At 42.0% G+C, this 19767-nt stretch overlaps 2 protein-coding genes across 4 annotated transcripts in view; both read right to left on the reverse strand.

The window, feature by feature from the left end:
• Positions 1-11378: 11378 nt before the first annotated feature.
• LOC137656682 (zinc finger protein 91-like) overlaps positions 11379-19767 on the reverse strand; it is a 430152-nt gene continuing 421763 nt past the window's right edge. For all 3 annotated transcript variants that reach the window (XM_068390877.1, XM_068390875.1, XM_068390876.1), the window contains exon 2: positions 11379-17275. In XM_068390877.1, the coding sequence (XP_068246978.1) occupies positions 11903-16819 (4917 nt within the window). In that variant the 5' untranslated portion in view covers positions 16820-17275 and the 3' untranslated portion in view covers positions 11379-11902. The remainder of the gene's footprint in view (positions 17276-19767) is intronic.
• Positions 17084-19767, reverse strand: part of LOC137656309 (splicing factor 3B subunit 3-like) — a 158904-nt gene continuing 156220 nt past the window's right edge. Inside the window, exon 18 of the mRNA XM_068390481.1 lies at positions 17084-17275. Coding sequence (XP_068246582.1) covers positions 17084-17275 — 192 coding nt within the window. The remainder of the gene's footprint in view (positions 17276-19767) is intronic.

Below are 19767 nucleotides of genomic sequence, written 5' to 3' on the forward strand. Positions count from 1 at the left end.
GTAACTAAAAGTGACCGTTTTAGATTTCATAAAACAAGAACTAATATGATACATTTATTTAGAAGTATAAAAATAAATAACAGTGTAGAACCAAATTTATCATTATCTACAATTGGTATAATTTACAGAATTGTCACACAACTTATCACATTTTACCCCTCTCCAATCCTCCAATAATCACAATGAAAGGATAGTCACTTTAAATATTCAATACTTTGAAATATACAATACATCAATAGGACTTCATACCTTTCTTAAAGTCATATTAGAGCTTCTTACCTCTGAACATTTAGTGTATGAATTTCCACTTTTGTTATGCAGTGTGTCATTAAATTAATGTTATTCAGGGAATTATAACTAAAAAATAAGTATTTTATATGATGCCGTGACTACATAATTGCAGAATACAGCTTTGGATTAATTATCACATCAATTCACACACTCATCAGTGCCAAATAACTTTGCCCCTAGTACTGTACTCGCTCAGCCTTCAGTTCCAACTGCCACACATTTGGGCTAACACAGATAGCACTTATCTTTTCTATAAGAAAAATTTTTCCTAATTTTTTTCAACATTAAATGACAATCTTTAAAAGACTATTAATTATTATCAACATACAATACATATTTTAACAATCCTATATTAAAAATGGTCTTTAAATAATTTCTGTAAATAATTTGTAGCTATTTACGTAGTATATTGCAAATGCACACAACATACTTCAGCTCTGACTGCATTTGTTCATAGATGGGGCCGTTCAATTTGCAGGGGACGCACTGCTACAATGGCATAACGCCTCTAGTTTACTTACTCGGAGACTTCACTTTATGGAAGTATCAGAATGACAAACCATAATAAGGCCCAAGAAATCATGAAATACACAAATGATGATAAGAATTCAGGCAATATGTGCACAAATTAGAAGAGAGCAACAAAGTTAATTCTATATCTAACTACAATGGAGAAAGGCGGACATGTAAACATCATACAGTATGCTGATGGTGTCAATGGTTATAGTGAGGGCAACATACTGTAGTATGGTTTGTGGCCCTCCTGTGCTGCAGCAAATCTGGGACCCTAGAGGCAACCACGTTTGAACCTTCTACGTACCTTATTCATTTCTTAACATCTTGCTGTCCAACTTCTCTTAAAATTCATTTCATAGTGCAAATACTGGGTTCATCCCCCAATTGCAACTTGGTGTCGAATAGCTTTTCTGGTCCCAGTAACTGGCCCCATGGCCCAAAAATCCATAAATACAGTATGTAGATGAATGGATAGATACAAGGCTTACATATTCCCAAAGGAGGCAAGAAATCTTCTCTCAAAGATACCTAAACTACACTATTATGAAGAAAGAGTTTCATGGATTTGATGAAGCTTGATAATGAAATACATATTGACTTGACAAAGTTGGGGCGCTATATGGAGAGAAATTAAAGGAGCAAATAAGGAACCTTACAGACATCACAAACAGACCTTTATACCATGAATATAATAATTTCATCAATATCGTAAAACAAAACTTGAACTATACAATCATGTACAATATTAAGATTTTGTTCTAGTCAAGAAAAAAATGGGTTGATTTTTCCAAGCAACACAATATTACACAATACAATGGAACCTCTACATACGATCCTAATTCGTTCTGGGAACTGCTTCGTATGTTAAAACAATCGTATGTTGGGGCAAATATTTCCATAAGAATACACTTTAATTTGTATAATTTGTTCCACAGCCCAAAAACCTATTATAACTCCTCAATGAATTACAACACATAATTACATATAACAATAATACAATTGCATAATATAAGAAAGATGTAAAAAAAGAATAATTATAAACAAAAAATAAATAAAAAAGGGGTTTTTATTGTCACTTCACCTTAGAGACAGGCCAAACGCAGGTGTAGGAATTGCTATGCAGTAGGATACGGACGGTCGGCGAAGAGGTAGAGATGGTGACTGCGATAACGTACCGTAACTTACTCAAACTTACACTACGTGAACTTTAACCTAACTTAGCTTATTTATTTATTTTTTTTTTTATATATTTTTTTTTTTTCATGATTTTTAATTTTTATCACTTTCACTAAATTCAATCTTGGTTTTCTTTGCTTCACTTTCTTTCCCTTCATCACGATCTCTAGACCGCTTCGTAGATTTTTTATAGAAACTATCGAGAGAAAGTTGCTTGGTATGGTTTTTCAGTATTTTTTTGAAATGGGTTAAACAGACATCATCGAATTGTGAAACTACATGGCAAACCTGAATTTTCTGTGGGTGATACTTATCAATGAAATCAACCACGTGTTGATGATATGCTAACATCTCTTTTATTTCAGTTGAACTTAAGATGTGCTCTACCTCCTCGATGTCCTCCGACTCACTCAACTGCGCTTGGAATTCATCATGCTGCATGACTTGCAGCTCCTTGAGTTCCTCGGTGGTGAGCTCTTCATGATGCTCCTTGACGAGTTCGGTGAGTCATCTTCGTCGACCTCCAGACCCATAAACTTGCCAAGGGATGCAATCTCTTCTACGTCTTCCTCTACGGCAAGCACAGGTTCAGGCTCGGGGCCAAAACCTTCAAAATCTCTGGGCGAAACAGCATCAGGCCAAGGCTTCTTCCAAGCTGAATTCAGTGTCTGTCGAGTTACTCCCTCCCAAGCCTGATGTATGATCTTCAAGCAGTGCATGATATTGAAATGGCTCCTCCAAAACTCACACAAAGTTAAGTTGGTGCTTTGTGTGACATTAAAGCACTGCTTAAATAAGTGCTTGGTGTAGAGCTTCTTAAAATTCGAGATGACTTGCTGGTCCATGGGCTGGAGGATAGGGGTGGTGTGTGGTGGAAGACACAGCATTCTGATGAATTTGAACTCGTCGATGATATCTTCGAGTCCTGGGGGGGGGGGCGCAGGAGTATTATCCAAGTAAAGCAAGCACTTTAAAGGCAAATTCCTCTCCTGAAGGTACTTCTTGACAGCAGGGCCGAGTCGTCCTAATGGAAGGTTCCTATTGGTACCTTTCTAAGGGATATTTAGCTACAGTGATATTCCTAGAGAATTAACCTTTAGGTCTCCAGAATTCCAACTCCTGGCAAAATATCCTTAAAATTTTCCCCAAGGATATCGCATATCAGGGGACGTATATCTTGATACGACACATAGCAATCTTCACCCCGAATAGTATTTTCGTTTCGAGGGGGAAGAGTGGCGAAAATAGAAGGGGAGCCGTTATCAAGGCTACCCTTTCTCCCGTACTATTACGAATATCCAAGATGGCACTTATTCCTTGTAGCATTGAGCATGGTGCTACAGATATAGTAGTTTTGGGAGGGATCTTGCCTAGGCCTTTTCTATGGAAAAGGAGGGCGGGTTCATCACGACGACATGGCTATCTCGCCCAAAAATAGATTTTTCACTTCGCCCAAATCCGTTTTTTGGGCTCAGGCCATGTCATCCTGACAGAAGTTTACCAGAGAATTACTAGAAAGTACTGTATTTGTGAATTTTTATATGTGCCTTAACCTTGGGAAAGATTTTCCTATGGTCATCCAGACCGTTGAGACATATGACGTTAGCGTTATACGTCATTACCCCTAATCATATGCTATGTTAGGGCTTCCTGCCCCCTGCAGGGAAGAGTCATACTAGACAGTAAGAAAGGGGTCTCAAGGTTTGCATATACTGTATGAAGAAACATAGTATCAACTAGGTATACAAGCATCTCACAGTTTGTATATTCTTGTTGGAACAAAAGTATCAACTATATTTATTGTCCGTACATACAATAATATGAGGTATACTTAGGTAAGTAAGTAAGAGAAACTCTGGCTATACTTTATTTGTGTTAATTATGGGGCGAAATAAGACACAATTACACATTAATAGACATTTATTCACGAAAAAATGTCTAAGATAGAATAGCATGTGTAATATATATTCATATATATATAAGGAGAATCATACATATATCTAAGAATTGATACAGAAAATTTTTCTACCTGAAAGGGAAGAATTGTTCAGTGCCACTATGAAATTTGAAAATTGAATAAAATTTTCTAATATAGTTTTCTGTAATTGTTGGATATAATCAACACTGTGAAAAGTACACACGGCACAAGTGTTATTTGTATAATTCTACACCTGAGGTTTTTTGAAGTCTTTAGTGTCACCATGGTGACACTCACTTCAAAGGTATTGCACTGGAAGGTGTTTACACCTTTGCACCGTAATTGAGAGTCCCAATCAATTCACTGTTCATTGCAGCACTAGACGACAGGTTTTAATACACTACCTGCCGCCACCACGTAATGCTTCAACTCATGCACTTGCTTTGCATAATGTTTGTAGAACACTCTGGATGACTTCCATCCAGTGTATGAGCGAAGACGCTCAAAGTCCATATACTGTACTGAAAAAAGTTCAGTGATGAAGCAATTTTTCTTGGATCATGACCTGCGGGTGTACTGTCAGGATCCGCTCTGCGAATAAAGTAGGTGAGCTTCGCCCTTAGTTGTTTTAGGGATAAGTTTGATCTTGAAGTTTCTCCTTTAAAGAGCTTTCCTCCCCTGAAGTCTGAAGTTCTTCGAAGATAGACCTTTAGACATTCTACTGGACAGAGAGAGAGACATCTTCCTTTAGAGGGCAGATTCTCCAGGGACCCCATCTCTTAGTGGGTAGCTTGTTTTTGGCGAGAAAGGTTGGATCAGGAAAGAGATTCAGTTCTCCCACTTCTGAGAACTGAATATGGCCCTCGTTTCTGGATAGGGCCACTATTTCACTAACTCTAGCCCCTGAGGCATAGCGAACAGGATAACTTTTTGAGTTAGATCCTTGAGAGAGCAATCTTCATTGTTCACTGTTGAAGCGTAATGAAGGACCTTGTCCAAGGACCATGAAATGGGCTTCGGAGGAGCTACAGGCCTGAGTCTAGCACATGCCTTCGGGATCTTGTTAAAGATTTCATTCGACAGGTCTACTTGAAAGGCGTATAGAAGAGGTCTAGTCAGCGCCGGCTTACACGTAGTTATCGTATTAGCTGCCAGGCCTTGTTCATGAAGGTGGATAAAGAAGGACAGACAAAAGTCTATTGAGATTTCTTTTGGTCCTTTTGCTTTGACGAAAGCAACCCACTTTTTCCAAGACAATTCATATTGTCTTCTAGTTATTCTTCTAAGAAGTCTATACTGCCTTTTGAGATCCCAAATCTTTTCTTAACCGCTAGGGCGAGAAAATCATGAGATGAAGGTTTTGGGTTCTCTGTGATGAAGCGAAGACAGTCGACTTCTGCACTCGTTGAGATAGTGCTGGGTTCGCTAGAGGGACCAGCCTCAGCTTCAGTTCTGTTACTAGAGGGAACCGGTTGCTCTTGGGCCACTTGGGAGCCACTAGAGCTGCTGTTCCTCGGAAGGATCTCACCCTGTTGAGGACCTTCAGTAGGAGATTGGTCCGGTTCCATCTGTTCCAGTCGAGGGACATGGCGTCCGTCGCCTCCGCTAGAGGGTCCTCGTATGGGGCTACATATCGAGGTAGTTTCTTGTCGCTCGTCGCGAAGAGGTCGATCTGCATTTCCGAGTTCCGGGACTTGTTGTAAGATGAAGGAGAATGAGTTTGTGTCTGGGGACCATTCTGACTCTATCGGCTTGGGCCTGGATAGAGCGTGGTGTTGTCGCTCAGAAAGGCTGCCCTCATCTATAAGAGATTTATGGGCTGGTACCTTTCTGATTCGGACCATTGACCAGAGATGTAATGGTGCAGCACGTGGGGCCCCCACCCTTCTTTTGATGCATCTGAAAAGAACATCAATTCCGGGGGAGAGACTAGAAGATCGACCTCTTTGCAGAAGTAAGGATCCACCAGCCCCCATCTGAGATCTGACCATTCCTCTAGTCCTATATGGACTAGATGATCCCGGGAATCACTGGACGATTCCACTGGGATTTCAGACGCCACTGGAGAGATCTCATCCTGAGATGACTATTGGGGACCAGTCGGGTCAGAGTAGACAGGTGACCGAGCAGGCGAAGCCAACTCTGCGCCGGGAGCTCTTCCCATCTGAGGAAGACCTGTGCTATCTTCCTCAGTCCCTACATTCTTTCGTCTGATGGGAAGGCTTTGTGCCTTAGGGTGTCTATGCGCATGTCTAGGTATACCAGTTCTTGAGAGGGAAGCAGATGAGACTTCTTGAGGTTTACCACAATCCCCAGATCCTGGCAAAACCTTAGAAGCTCATCTCGGTGGCGGAGAAGGACCGCCTCCGAGTCTGCCAGAATTAGCCAGTCGTCCAAGTATCTTAGGAGACGGATGCCGACTCTGTGAGCCCAAGATGACACTTGGGCATCCACTCTCGTGAAGACCTAGGGTGCTATGGAAAGACCGAAACAGTATCCTGAACTGGTAATGCTTCTGGTTGAGCATGAATCTTAGATACTTCCTGGAAGACGGATGGATTGGGATCTGGAAGTATCCGTCCTTCAGATCTAAAGTGTACATGAAGTCCTGCGATCTTATCGCTTGTCAGACAGTGTCGGTCGTCTCCATTCTGAATGAGGTCTGTTCGACGCTGAGAGGTCGATGACTGGTCTCCAGCCTCCAAATGCCTTTCTCACAAGAAAGAGTCGACTGTAAAAGCCTGGGGACCCGTCGAGGACCTCTTGGAGAGCGCCCTTCTCCAACATGGTCTGGACTTCTGCCCTGAGGGCATACTCCTGTGCAGATCCCTTTGCCTAGGAATTTGATGGAACTGGCACTCGAGACAGGTGGAGGAAGAGAGAGAGAGTGAACGGAACGCGACACCCTGAACGAAGCACCTCGACCGTCCAGGGTTTGGCTCCGTATTAAAGCCACCTCTGCCAGCGGCTTTGCAGGCATCCCCCACTGGTGGACAAATTGCAGGACTGCCTATCCTAGTAGGAACGGCCTCGACCGGATCCCTTCTTACCCTTTCCTCCACGAAAGAACTTCTTACCACGAAAGGCTTGTTTGGACCCCTTTTGACACTGTTGTTTCGGTTCTGTAGCCCGTTTTGCTTGCGGTTTCGGCTGTGGTTTCTGTTGTGGCTGAGAGGGGTAAGGTCTGGCTGTCAGGACTTTCTGGATGAGGGAGACCTGGCTGGACTTCCTCCACCTCTCTGTCACCTGCTCAACATCCTCGGAGTTGAACAGGGAATTACCTTCGAAAGGTGCATTCCTTAGTCTTGCCACTTCGGCCTGAGGGAGATGTTTATGGAATTTACTTATGACGGTATCTCTCCTCTTAATGATGGCGTTAGCCTAAAGGTTCACCACCTGATAGCAGAGAAACTCGATAGCCCGAATGCCAGACAATAGGAAAGTCTCCAAAGACTTCCTGGACGACTCCCGAGACAGATCCTTAGATTGAATCAGTTATCCTGAAGACCCCAACCAGAAGTCGAGCCATGAAGTCGCCTGCATGGCATACTTCGCCACCTTCTGGTTAAGGATTTTGGAGGCTGAAAACGAGACTAGAAGTTCCTTAAGCTTCTCGAGAGTGACTCTACAGAGGGGTCAAGAGGTAGGGTTGGGAGAGACTCAGCGAGAATCTCGTAGTACCTCTTCTGAAACACACAAGGAGGAGGGAGGAGCTTGGAGGATGAGTTGGAGCGGAGCGAGGAGGTGGACCCAGTCGCCTAGGACACTGCCTTCTGTTTGGCACTCCTCAACCCCTTTGACCAGGGCAGAGCTGCACTAGCCCTCAGGGGATTCTGAGTACCGTGAAACTGGTCAAGGACAGTTTCCTTTCCACCAAGACGGGCTACCAATGGATCTTGTAGGCCATTGATGGATCGGATGCAGGCTAAGACCTGCCAGAAGACATGCTCAGACTCCTTCCTCTCATCTTCCATAAGCTTAGGGCTACTAGCAGCTGGCAAAACGTCGTCCTCGGGATCGCTTTGTCCTTTCATATCCAAACTTTCACCCAGAGTGGGTCGTAGTCGTCATCATGATGGACCGGAGACACGGAAACTGCTAAGGAAGTGGTAACTTCCGGCTGCCTAGGAGGCAGCGAAGAGGGGAGCCTGGCCAAGGACGTAGGGATGGTAAATAAATCCTTCGGCTCCCTGCTCCGAGGCAGGTGTTCCTCCGTCAGCAAGGGCCTAGAAGGCTATGCTGGTCTACAGGCGGGGTGGAAATTTGCTGCCGGAAGGAGCGAGTCACGCTCAGTTGCAGGTCACACCTCCTTAAGCACTATCTCGACTGGGGACAAAAGGAGTCCCTGTAGCAAGTTACCCTACCTTCCTTGAGAGGAGAAGAATGGACACTCTTCCTCTTCCCCTTAGGTCTGGCCTGTGGCGTCTTGAACTGCAAGGGGCTACCCTGAAGTTCTTGCACTCTCTCTTCCCGAGGCTTCTTGCGAGGGAAGAAAGGTTTCTCCCAACCAGGACCCGCCGAACTCCTCCTGGGATCGGCAGGAGGGGAAGCCCCAGGGACGAGAGGCGGCAACAAAGGAATCCTTGGAGTGCCTCGTAAGGACTGGGAGTGGGGAATGACCCCCATCAGGCCTGACACAATACATTGAATAATGCTCGAAACCAGGGGGGGTTGCGGGCTCCCGAAGAACTGAGGGGGAGGTCCTTGGGAAAACACGGATCCTTGGGTTTAGGAACCTCGGCAGATTTCTTAATGCTCTTGCCTGTGGGAGGCTTCCCAGCAGCCAATATCGGCACAGGCCTACCCTTAGGGACAGGGTCTGGGCATTGTTGCGTGAGCAACTGATGTCTCTGAGGCGATGGAAGCCTTTGAGACTGGGGAGACTGATGGGTGTCTCTCCTTGCAGGAGGGGTGCCCTTCTGCAGCCAAAAACAGAGATAGTACTTCGTCCGAGAAAGAGGTAACCACTGGGGCAAAGCGAGGTTGATTTCGCAAGGATGGCAAACTGGGAGAACCCTCTCTCGAACGAGACGTAGGAACACTAAGCGCTGGCGCTTTTTAAGCGACATGCAACACTTTTTTGTCGCGTAACGTAGCGCGAGACAGCTGGGTCAAGTGGTGGAAGGCCAGGAGGGGGAGCAACAGTAGATCGTAAACCCTGATCGCGCGACCCATAAGAATCCACATGGCGAGGACCTTGAGGAATCTCGTCACTAACTCCTGTTGGATGGAAAACAGGATGAGGGCTGCAAGAACCCGAGGGTTCAGCGTAGCATCCGACACGAAAACCTACAGGCTCAGTGATACCGATCTCACAAGACCCCAAAGGGTCAATGTAACGGGAAACCACCGTTTCCCTGCCACGAGACCCTGAAGGATCAGCGTGACGAGAGGCCCAAGCGACTGAGAGCTCAGCGTAACCTGGGTGGCGAGACCCCGAAGGGTCAGCGCAACGGGAAACTGAGGTTTCCTTGTCACGAGACTCCGAAAGATCAGCGGAACGAAAGGCACGAGACCCCGAAGGCTCAGCGTAACCAATGTTACAAGACCCTGAAGGGTCAGCGTGACTAATGACACGAGAGCCCTAAGGTTCAGCATAACCTGGGTTGAGAGACGCCAAAGGGTCAGCGCAACAGGAACCCGAGGTTTCCCTGTCACGAGACCCTGCAGGGTCAGCGTGATGAGAGGCACTATAGCCCAAGGGCTCAGCATAACCAGTGTTATGAGACCCAAGGGGTCAGCGTAACGGGAAACCGAGGTTTCCCCGTCACGAGACCCCGAAGGATCAGCATGACTAATGACACGAGAGCCCTAACGCTCAGCTTAACCATCGTTACGAGAGCCCTGAGGCTCAGCATAACTGGAACTCGAAAATCTCAAGTTGCGAGAACCCGAAAGTTCAACGCAACGGAGACCCGAAGGACTCCTATGGTCATGAGAACCTGCAGTACCAACATGACGAGAGCCCAAAGGCTGATGATCACGCCAGTTCAAAGGGTGATCATCACGAGACCCCGAGGGGTCAACGTGAGGAGAACCAGCAGGTTCAAAAAGACGTCTCCTCACAGCCCGAGGAGAACGTCCAGGATGGAGAGGGGTCACAAACCCTTCCACCCTACGATCCTCCAGAGAGGAACGCAGAGCAGACTCCGCCCAAAGGGGAGACTGATCCAGCTCTAAAGATACCTCCTCCACAGGGGAGGTTTGTTTTCCCGAAGGAGAACATTGCTTAAGACAAGGCTCTCGCTCTGCCCTTGGAGGAGAACCATAAGCGTACGGCGACCGCCTGTGCCTTGAGGTGGTCTTCTCTCGTGAAAGAGAGACACGTTTTCCCGTAGGGGAAAACTGCCTCGGAGAAAGGTCTGCCACCACCCCTGGTGGATCAGCAAACTCCTCGGCATCGGAAACAGACTCAAGGCCTGACCGACGGGCTGCAACGCCTGCGCCCACACTAGAAAGATCAACCTCCACAGAGGAAGGAGATGACCGCTTTCTCTCTGCTCCCCTACGAAGGAGCTCAAAGAGAGCTTCCTTCGAAGGGGAAAGGGGGACCATTGACGCCCAGCGATGGCCAAAAGGATACAAGATCCGAGAATGAACAGGCGCTTCCTGGGGGAAGGGAAGGGGCCGACTCACTTGGGGAGTCAACATCTTTGCCTATCCCACAGGGTTGGCCTGGAGTCATAAGCCCTGCGCTGCTGCTCGACCGTATCCCTGAAGGGCCCGGCAGAGATGCAGCTTCGGAAAGAGATTTGGGGGTGGAAGAAGTAGAAGCCTGTGACTTCTTTGATTTCGCGGAAGACCCCGAAGGTGAAGAATTGCGCTTAGACTTCTTCCTACGCCCAAACCTCTCCCACTGGGAGGCAGGCCACTCCTGACACTCAACACAGCTGTCATCCCATGCACACCAATGGCCCCGGCAAGCCGAGCACAAGCTCTCACGACCCGGACATGTCCGCACAACGGGACAACAAACACACACACACCTGCACAAAATAAAAATAAAAAGTGAATTAATAGTCAAGGCAAGATTTTAAGTTTACGGGAGGGAGAGACAGCACGTCTACACTCTACCGAGCCAAAAGCAAAAGTGGTTACTCAGCCGACAGGTGTGAGTGAGCAGGGTAGCCGGTCTACCCCAACCCCTATCCGCTAGCTAGTGGATAGGGGTAGTTATCCCTCACTAAAATGGCTAGTTTTCAGCGTTGCTGAAAGTTAATACCCCTCTAAATAGCAAAGGGTTTACATTTGTGTCGGAACAAATAAATATTCATAGAATTTCTCAATCGTGAAAAAAAAGTATACACAATTTTTTACCCACAAAATTAAGTAGTGTTTTAATCTTTATAATATAGAGGGCAAAAGGCAAGAAACTTTAACCTTGCAAACTAGTCAATCAGACAAAACAGGAAAGGGGATAAATAGCAAACTTATTACAAAACAATAATAAACAATATTTCAAAACAAATTTCATGCATTCAAATTTATATTTGATTTTAATTGTAACCTTTCTACAGCATACTGGTTAACAGCAATAACAAATTTTGATCAAGCCTTTTGTTTAACTTGAAGAGTATCCATTTAATGAGCATAGTTATTTCTCCTATTATTTATGAACTAAAATACCCCAAACTCCTTGAAGTATCAATCTATGCCTAACCTTGGGAACACACAAAGTTACACACAAAATGAGTTACGGTACCTAGAATGGATAAGTACATAGCACAAAGCTGTAGAGTTCTTGATGAATGGCCAAGTTACGGTACCTAAGAGAGATACATGGCACAAAGCTGTAGAGTTCTTGATAAATAGCAATTGTAACAAATATTGCAAAATTTATAAAATAAGATTAAAAGAAAAAAAAATATTTAGAAGAAATGAAGTAAATAGGAACCAAAAATATTTCATGACTAAACTGATGAATCCCAGTCATAAAATATCAGGTAATCATCACTAAATTATAAATGTCTGTACTGGAATGGAATTCCTATCATTACACTATCAAGTTCCTTTTCTCTTTTGTGAAGTTTTATTACTACTATGTTCTTTGGATTGCCTCTTTTCAAAGCTTCTTTTTCTATTGATGAAGACGTGAACTTCTTCCGAGTCATCCCCATGTATCGTCATGTGTTTATCTAATGTGGCTTTTCTGGAAAAGGTTTTCGAACAATGAATACAGCTGTATGGTTTTTCCTCCTCATGAGATGGTAAATGATTAACAAGTTCGTCTTTACTGAAAAATTTCTGTTGGCAGATTCTACAACTGAAGCACTTCTTCCCAGCCACTGCTTCTGTTTTTACTTCTTCCTGTTTAACCTGTTCTGCCTTTTTGAATTTGGAATGTTTCCACGGATGGGTTTCATCCAACTTTTTGTTGTGAACTTTCAAGCGATGACTCTGAAGTTGGCTTTTAACCTTAAAGTCTTTATCACAAATGTTGCACACATGAGATCTCTTAATGCTGTGCCTCTGGTGATGGGCATTTCGGTTGCTGTTTGTCCGAAACTGTTTACCACATATATCACACTTGTAAGGTCGTTCATCAGTATGAATCAGTGTGTGGCCCTTCAGCGCACCCTTGGTTTTAAAAGCCTTTCCACATGTAACACATTCAAAAGGCTTGAGTTTGGAGTGCATGGCAATATGAGATTCATAACTGCTTTTCTGTTTAAATGAGTCTTGACATATAGTACAATGAAAAACTAAGTCTTTCATCTCCTTTTTTTCATTTTTATGTGTTGATTCATGGCTTAGTAAATTATTTACATCTGAAAATGTCAACCCACATAAGAAACATTCGTAGGGTTTCACTCCAGCATGAGTCAGTAAATGGGTTTTTAAACCCAGCTTTCTAGAAAAAGTCTTGTCGCAGAATATACAGTTCATGAATGACACGCTCTCCTCTTCAACCTTCTCTGGTTGAAGCCACCACCCTCGATACCCTTCTCGGACGTGGGACAAAGTGTGACTCTCCAACTCATCTTGTCCTACTGTTTTTCTGCACAAGGAACATTCAGGGTACTCTTCATCCATTACATGCTCTTGTAAGTGAGCAACAAGAGTGCTCTTTTGGGAGAAATCTTCTTCACAAAAGGTGCACTGATACGGCTTCAGATCCAAGTGTGACATTAGATGTTTTTGCAAGGCACTACCACAAGAAAATTTCTTTTCACACTTAAGACAATTAAAAGGTTTATTGCCTGTGTGAGATCTCATATGTGACTTCAAGAGGCCTTTCTGGGAAAATCTTTTGCTGCATACATCACAATGAAAAGGTTTATCCCCCGTGTGGCTTTTCATGTGTAGCTTTAGGCTGTTACTAACAGTGTATCCCTTCCCACACAGGATGCAAGTGTACGGCTTGACTTTAGAGTGTATTCTCAGGTGATTTCTCCGATGTACGTTTTGGGTAAACCTCTTTCCGCAAATATCACACTGGTAAGGCTTAACTCCAGAGTGGACTAACATATGTATCTTCAAGTTTTTGGTAGTTCTAAACAAACGGCCACAAGTTTCACAGCTATACGGTTTTTCCCCAGTATGAAGTCTTATGTGCATCTTCAGATGAGCCTTTTTCTGGAAAGTCTTGTTACATAGAGAACACTTATGAGGTTTCTGCTGTGCCTCAGATGTTTGCTGAGGATCAATATTACTGTCATCATCTTCCCTTTCCAAATTAGTCTCGGCTATAATTTTCTTGCTGGTCTGTGATATCTCTACACAATGTTTCACTAAATGTGCCTCCAAATCTTCGTTGCAGGAAAAGTTTTCCTCACAGATAGAACATCTGGAGAGGTCTGCATTGACAGCAATAGCCTCTACACCCGAAGAGGGACTCAGACTCACGTTGTGCACTCTCGTGTGTGTTTCGAGGAGTTTTCTCTTGGAGAATGTCTCACCACAAACTGTGCAATCAAAACCACTTTTAGTTGTGTGAATGAGCACATGTTTATTCAAGGCGCTTTCCTGAATGAAAGCTTTGCCACACCAAGTGCAGGTAAAAGGTTTTTTGTCTATGTGGGTTTTTTGGTGATAATTAAGACTACTTTTTTGTGTGAAATGTTTCTGACAAATCTTACAACTGTATGGTTTCTGTTTGGTATGGGTTACCATGTGTTCTTTCAAATATGAATGAAGAGCAAATCTTTTTCTACAAACTTCACACTGAAATTCTTTTTGACCACTGTGGATTATCAAGTGGTTTTTCAGGTTACACTTTACACTGAAACACTTTCCGCAAGTATTGCATTTGTGAGGCTTGTCAATATCTCTGACTTTCACAATTTTGGCAAGGTTACTGCTTTCCATGAAAGAATATTCCCTGTGGTCAGGAAGTCCTTCTTTCAAAATAGATTCCTTGTGGTCAGGGAGTTCTTTCAAAATTGTTAGGTGATCTACTTCCGAGTAGATCTGCTGTGAGGATATTCCTGTGAATTCATCACTGCTCGCTTTCAAAACATCTCTCAGTTCATATTGATGGATGTTCGTGTGTGTCAGAATATGATTGTTGAGATCACTTTTATTGTGGAAATAACTACCACAGAGGTTGCACTTGTGAGATTTAGGGACACTGTGCGTAATGACACATGTCGGCAGGGGGTCGTTCTGGTAAAATGAAATTTCACAATACGTGTCGTCAGCTGGTTCATCTTTGATGTTACTTTCTATTAAAAATATTCTCTCATCAGACTCCTGTCCATTACCTGGTTCCATGGGTACATCCTCTATTTCTGTTTCCAAATCAATACCATCATCTGAATGAGAAGTGATTTGTTCCAAGACTTCATCAGAAAGTTCATTGCCACAGTTCAATAACACAGTATCAGATTCATGAGTTATGCCCTCGAGTTCTGAGTCTAGATATGCGCTATCTTTTAAATACAAAGACTCAGGCTTAAGATTGGCAGTAACAATTATCTCTTGCATACTATGTGATGAGTCATCAGCTTTTATTAAGCTTACAGGCTTTTCATCATTATTGGTCAACAAACGGAGAGCCAAATATTCCGAGGGAGAAAATTCTGAGCAATTCTTTGGATTCTCTAATTTGTGTAACATCATGTGCTCATCAAATGCTTCTTGGTCGGCAAATTCACTTTCACACTCGTTGCACCTCTTACGATTCTCTAATTTGTGTAACATCAGGTGGTCATCAAGGGCCTCTAAATCTGCAAATTCACTATCACACTTGTTACATTTAAACTGCTTGTCTAAAGGCCTTGACACTGAATCTTGGCCATGTCTCCTCATGTGGTACTTCAAACTGCTCTTTTGAGTGAAAGTCTGATGACATTCCTGGCACTTAAAGGGCCTTTCCTTTGTGTGAATCCTCATGTGCACAGAAAGGTTACTCTTCAGGCTGAAGCTTTTGTCACACATGCCACATGAAAAAGGCTTCTCTCCAGTGTGCGTAAGCATGTGAGTTTTCAGTGTGCTGCTTGCAGAAAAACTACAGCAGCACAGGTGACAAGCATGGACTCTTTTAGAATGGATGTTCATGTGTTTTACCAGACTGCTTTCCACCTCAAATGATCGCTCGCATAAGTTGCATTTGAATTCTCTCTGGTGGATCAAAGAATGTTTTTTCAAGTGTCCTTTCATTATGAATGACTTACCACATTCCTCACATTGGTAGTGTTGTCCTTGCCTCTGAAATTTGTTTCCGACAATTGACTCTTTACAAGGCAACGAGTCCAAAGTAGACGTTGCATCTGTTACATTCATAGCATGACCTTTCTGCAGATGCGTAAGTAAATCATCTTTCATGGTAAATTCTGTAAAGCACTGTGGACACGATAGCAAATCTGAAGATGGATGGTCTTCCTTACTGTGGTGCTTCTGTACATGCTGCATCAAACCAATTTTCAATGTAAATTCCTTATTGCACTCAAAACATTTGTGACTCTTGGTCTTCGTATGTGTCAGCAAATGTGCTTTAAGGTGGCCTATTTGACTGAAAGTTCTCATGCACTGTCTACAAGAATACGGTCGCTGACCCGAATGAATCCTCAGGTGTACAGCCAAATAACCTTTACTTGCAAACTTCTTACCACAAGCAGAACACGAAAAGGGTTTTTCACCAGTATGGGTCCTCATATGAAGTTTAAGACTAAAAGGTGTTGTTAGTTTTTTGCCACAAATGGAGCAAACATTCAAATAATTCTCCTGGTGACTTCTCAAGTGCTTGTTTAAACTTGTTTTCATTGTGTAAGCTCGATTACATATTTCACATATGTAGGGTTTTTCCCCGGTGTGGACTCTCATATGGACCAACAAGCTCTGCTTGAATAAAAATGCTTTGCCGCAATCGGCACATTGGTTAGGTCTTACATCCGAATGGGTGATCATGTGCCTTTTTCTACGAGATTCGCAAGAAAATTTTGCTCCGCAAATTTGACAATTGCTCTTTTTCCTGTGACATTTCTTATGTTTTCTGAGTTGTGCTCTCGATTTTAATTTCTTACCACACTCAGAACAGCTAAAATCCTTTCCACATCCCTGTTTCTTTAAAGCGCATTGCTCTTGGTAATGATCATCCGGTTTGTCATTGCGGTGATATCTAAAGAGGTGGACTTTCTGAGCACCAGAAGACAAAAACTTACTGTTACATAGTTTACAATTCAACTTACGTCTACTAGATTTTACTTTATGGAGAGTCAAGTGTGTTTCATATATTCTTTTGCTAAAGAACCTTTTATCACAGCTAACACATGGAAACGTCACTCTCTGGAAGTCACACTTGTCGCGAGTCTTTCTATTGCCTGCGTTCCTGCTATACTTCAAATAGCTTCGGTATAACCTTGAAACATAGAATGTTTTACCTGAGTGCAGGTATTTATGTTTAAGGAGAGCTATAACATCATCAAAAGCAGCACTGCATTTGCTGCACTGGTAAAACTTGATATCCATACCACCCATCGTGCAAAAAAATGTCAGAGCTTTGCACCACTTTATAGCTTAATCTAACACACAATAAGTAAATAATTCAAGTATTTAAATATGACTTGTGATTATGAAGTTCCCATTTCCACTTTTCATAACTGACACAAAACAGATTAAAAAACATCTCTATAGGTGCTAATTTAGTTATAATAAAAAATATAAACTTGGTACACTGGAAACCTCATGGCTCCTTTTTGGCAAAAATACTGGTACAAAGGAGCCTTTTTATTTTCATGAATGCTATACTGTACAGGCATGAAACCATTTCTTATGAAAATTTAATCGTCTTATACTATAAAATAGTTCATGACCATAAATTAATTCTAAAAATCCTCCACATTCAATATGCTGGAACCAATCCCTCCAGATCCACAAAGGATAGAATGCATTCTTGACAATGCACCCCTCAGTATCCAACTTGCAAGCAGCCACCTGAAAAAGATCAAATGATGATATTTTCAAGTTAACTAGCAAGGCATTTAAAGAAGAATGTGGGACAAAGAACTTGTGACTGAAAGCAGACACAATAGTACAGTAATGGTTTTTGTTTGAAATAGAAAAGATCCTAATGTTTTGTGATACACAAATCCTTGCTATGAAACTTTATGTATGCTTAATCAATTACAGATTGTCTTCATCTTACAATAGTTACAAATTACTGAACTACTGTGTCTGTCCACATCGATGATCAAAGAAATGTGAAGTAGAATATCTATACAGTGTACAAAATTACCTTTGCAAATAAATGATGCTCCCTAAATAAAAATATCAAATTGAGAATAAGTGTTGAAAAGATGGAAAAAAAGAAGTCAAATGCTAGTTTTTCATATACTGTACTACTGTATACCGTGAAATGAAATTACTGCACCTAAATTACAAACAAATTATGTTTATTCCAGTTTGTATCTGATGATTGGGAACTTTTACTGGTTGTAAAAGATAATTGTACTGTACAGGCAACAAAGGAAGTTTTTATTTTTATAGATAAAAATTAATTCAGACCACTGAGTCAACACTCACTTGTCACAAGATTGACCTAAGGGGCTTTGACTTTATGAGGGAAATCTCAAAAATGGATATCCAATAATTCATGGCTGCCAGATAAAAACATTCGCGGGGGTTGCAAAAGAGGAAAACCCACAAGTAACTGCTGCAACCTTAATGACAACTGTTTAACTAATAAAAAAAAACTCTATTTCAGCTTCTGAGGAAAGACAAAATTAAAGGGATTCATTGTTATACTGTATACAGTAACACCAAATTCAATAAAATATTCACAGTTGTATAAATACTAAAATGTATTGCACAAGGGCTTGAAAATTTACTTATATAGTGTACAGAGCTGTATGTCTAAATTTGCTCTCCCCTGTTACGTAAGTTAACCTGCTAAGCATCACCCACGTACTATTACGTTAACTGCGATTTACTTGATACTGCCTTCAAAAAAATTTTACGTCTATGACTTTAAATGCACGTCAAGCTTTCATCCCCATAATAAGGCACATAATTTGGCAACACTCAGCACACTAAAGTTACAAATGAAAAGTAATAAGCTGCCTGGCAATGTTTTTTTAAGTCAGGCGCTTAACAATAGAAGGTTCACATTTTCTCAGTACGCTTCAAGCATCTTTCATAATAATTCAACCTTTTGCTTTTTTTACACTTGGCTCGGTAAAGAGGAGGTACTGGAGGTCCTCAACTTACAAACTTGATTGGTTCCAAGAAGTTTGTAAGTCAAATTGTTTGTAAGTCTAATTTTTTAAAATGTTGGACCAGGGTAGACCTAACCTGAATAACATGCCTATGATTTTCAGCCACAAAATTCAACAAATAGTCAGGTTTCATATGAAATAGACATCAGGTTATTATAAATGTTGTTTTGCTTACAGTATTAAATGATATAATATTGTTTTATTACAGTATTTCCTTATCTTTGTTATTTTCACTTGGATTTGTTTGTATCTCCGATTGTTTGTAAGTTGAATGTTTGTTAAGTTGAGGACCTTCTGTATATTTCTTCAAGAGAAATTGAATAATTACTAAAAGAACAAGACTCCGATATTGGTATCCCATTGGATGAGGAGAGCCCTAGTTCTGAATCCTTCAATGATAAGGATATTGAAAGAACAAGTTATGTTCTGATACCGAGTGATGAAAACTTTGCATTACTAAGTGAGTGGACAACGAGAGAGAGATATCCATTTGCTTTTGTTGCTGAGCTTGGTGATGATGATGACTAGCAGAAACAACAAAATTTAAAAAAAGATTAATTTGAATATCATGGTGTTGCTCTGGTACACTATATTTTAAGGTGTTTCGAATATAATTAATAACAATACAAAGCCATAACTTTTCAGTTATGGTATTTGTCCCACCATAACACAAAAACTATGGATTTCCCTAAGGAATATTTATCAAAAACATTTAAAACACCACAATATACATTAAAAACCAGTCTTATTTTCAATAAACTTTATTGCGCTGTTCTATAATTTTACCAAAAATTGAGATCATCAGGTTACCAGGCCTGCTTTTCACATAGAAAACGAGAATGCTTATCGTTATCACCCACATTTTATTGTATCTAAGAGTATATTAGGTAATGAACTAACATTAACTATTCACTAACTGGTCTTCACTCCACCGTGGCTCACTACGCTCATAATTCTTATACATTAGGAGCCAGTTCTTCCTGCGTGCATAGTAAATGGACACCAACTAACCTAAACTTCCCCACCTAACCTAACCTACAAGCCGTGTCATTACCTAGGCCTACTTACCTAACAGGGGCGTATTCTTAGTAGGCCGTCACCACTTATAAAGGTGACCACTATCATACATACACCGTATACATTACTTTAATACTCCTGTTTTGGCAAGCGGTACATGTTGCGCTACAAGCGTTATCTGAGTAGGCAAGTATT

This window comes from Palaemon carinicauda, chromosome 17 (genome assembly GCF_036898095.1).
Source record: "Palaemon carinicauda isolate YSFRI2023 chromosome 17, ASM3689809v2, whole genome shotgun sequence".
Lineage (NCBI taxonomy): Eukaryota > Metazoa > Arthropoda > Malacostraca > Decapoda > Palaemonidae > Palaemon > Palaemon carinicauda.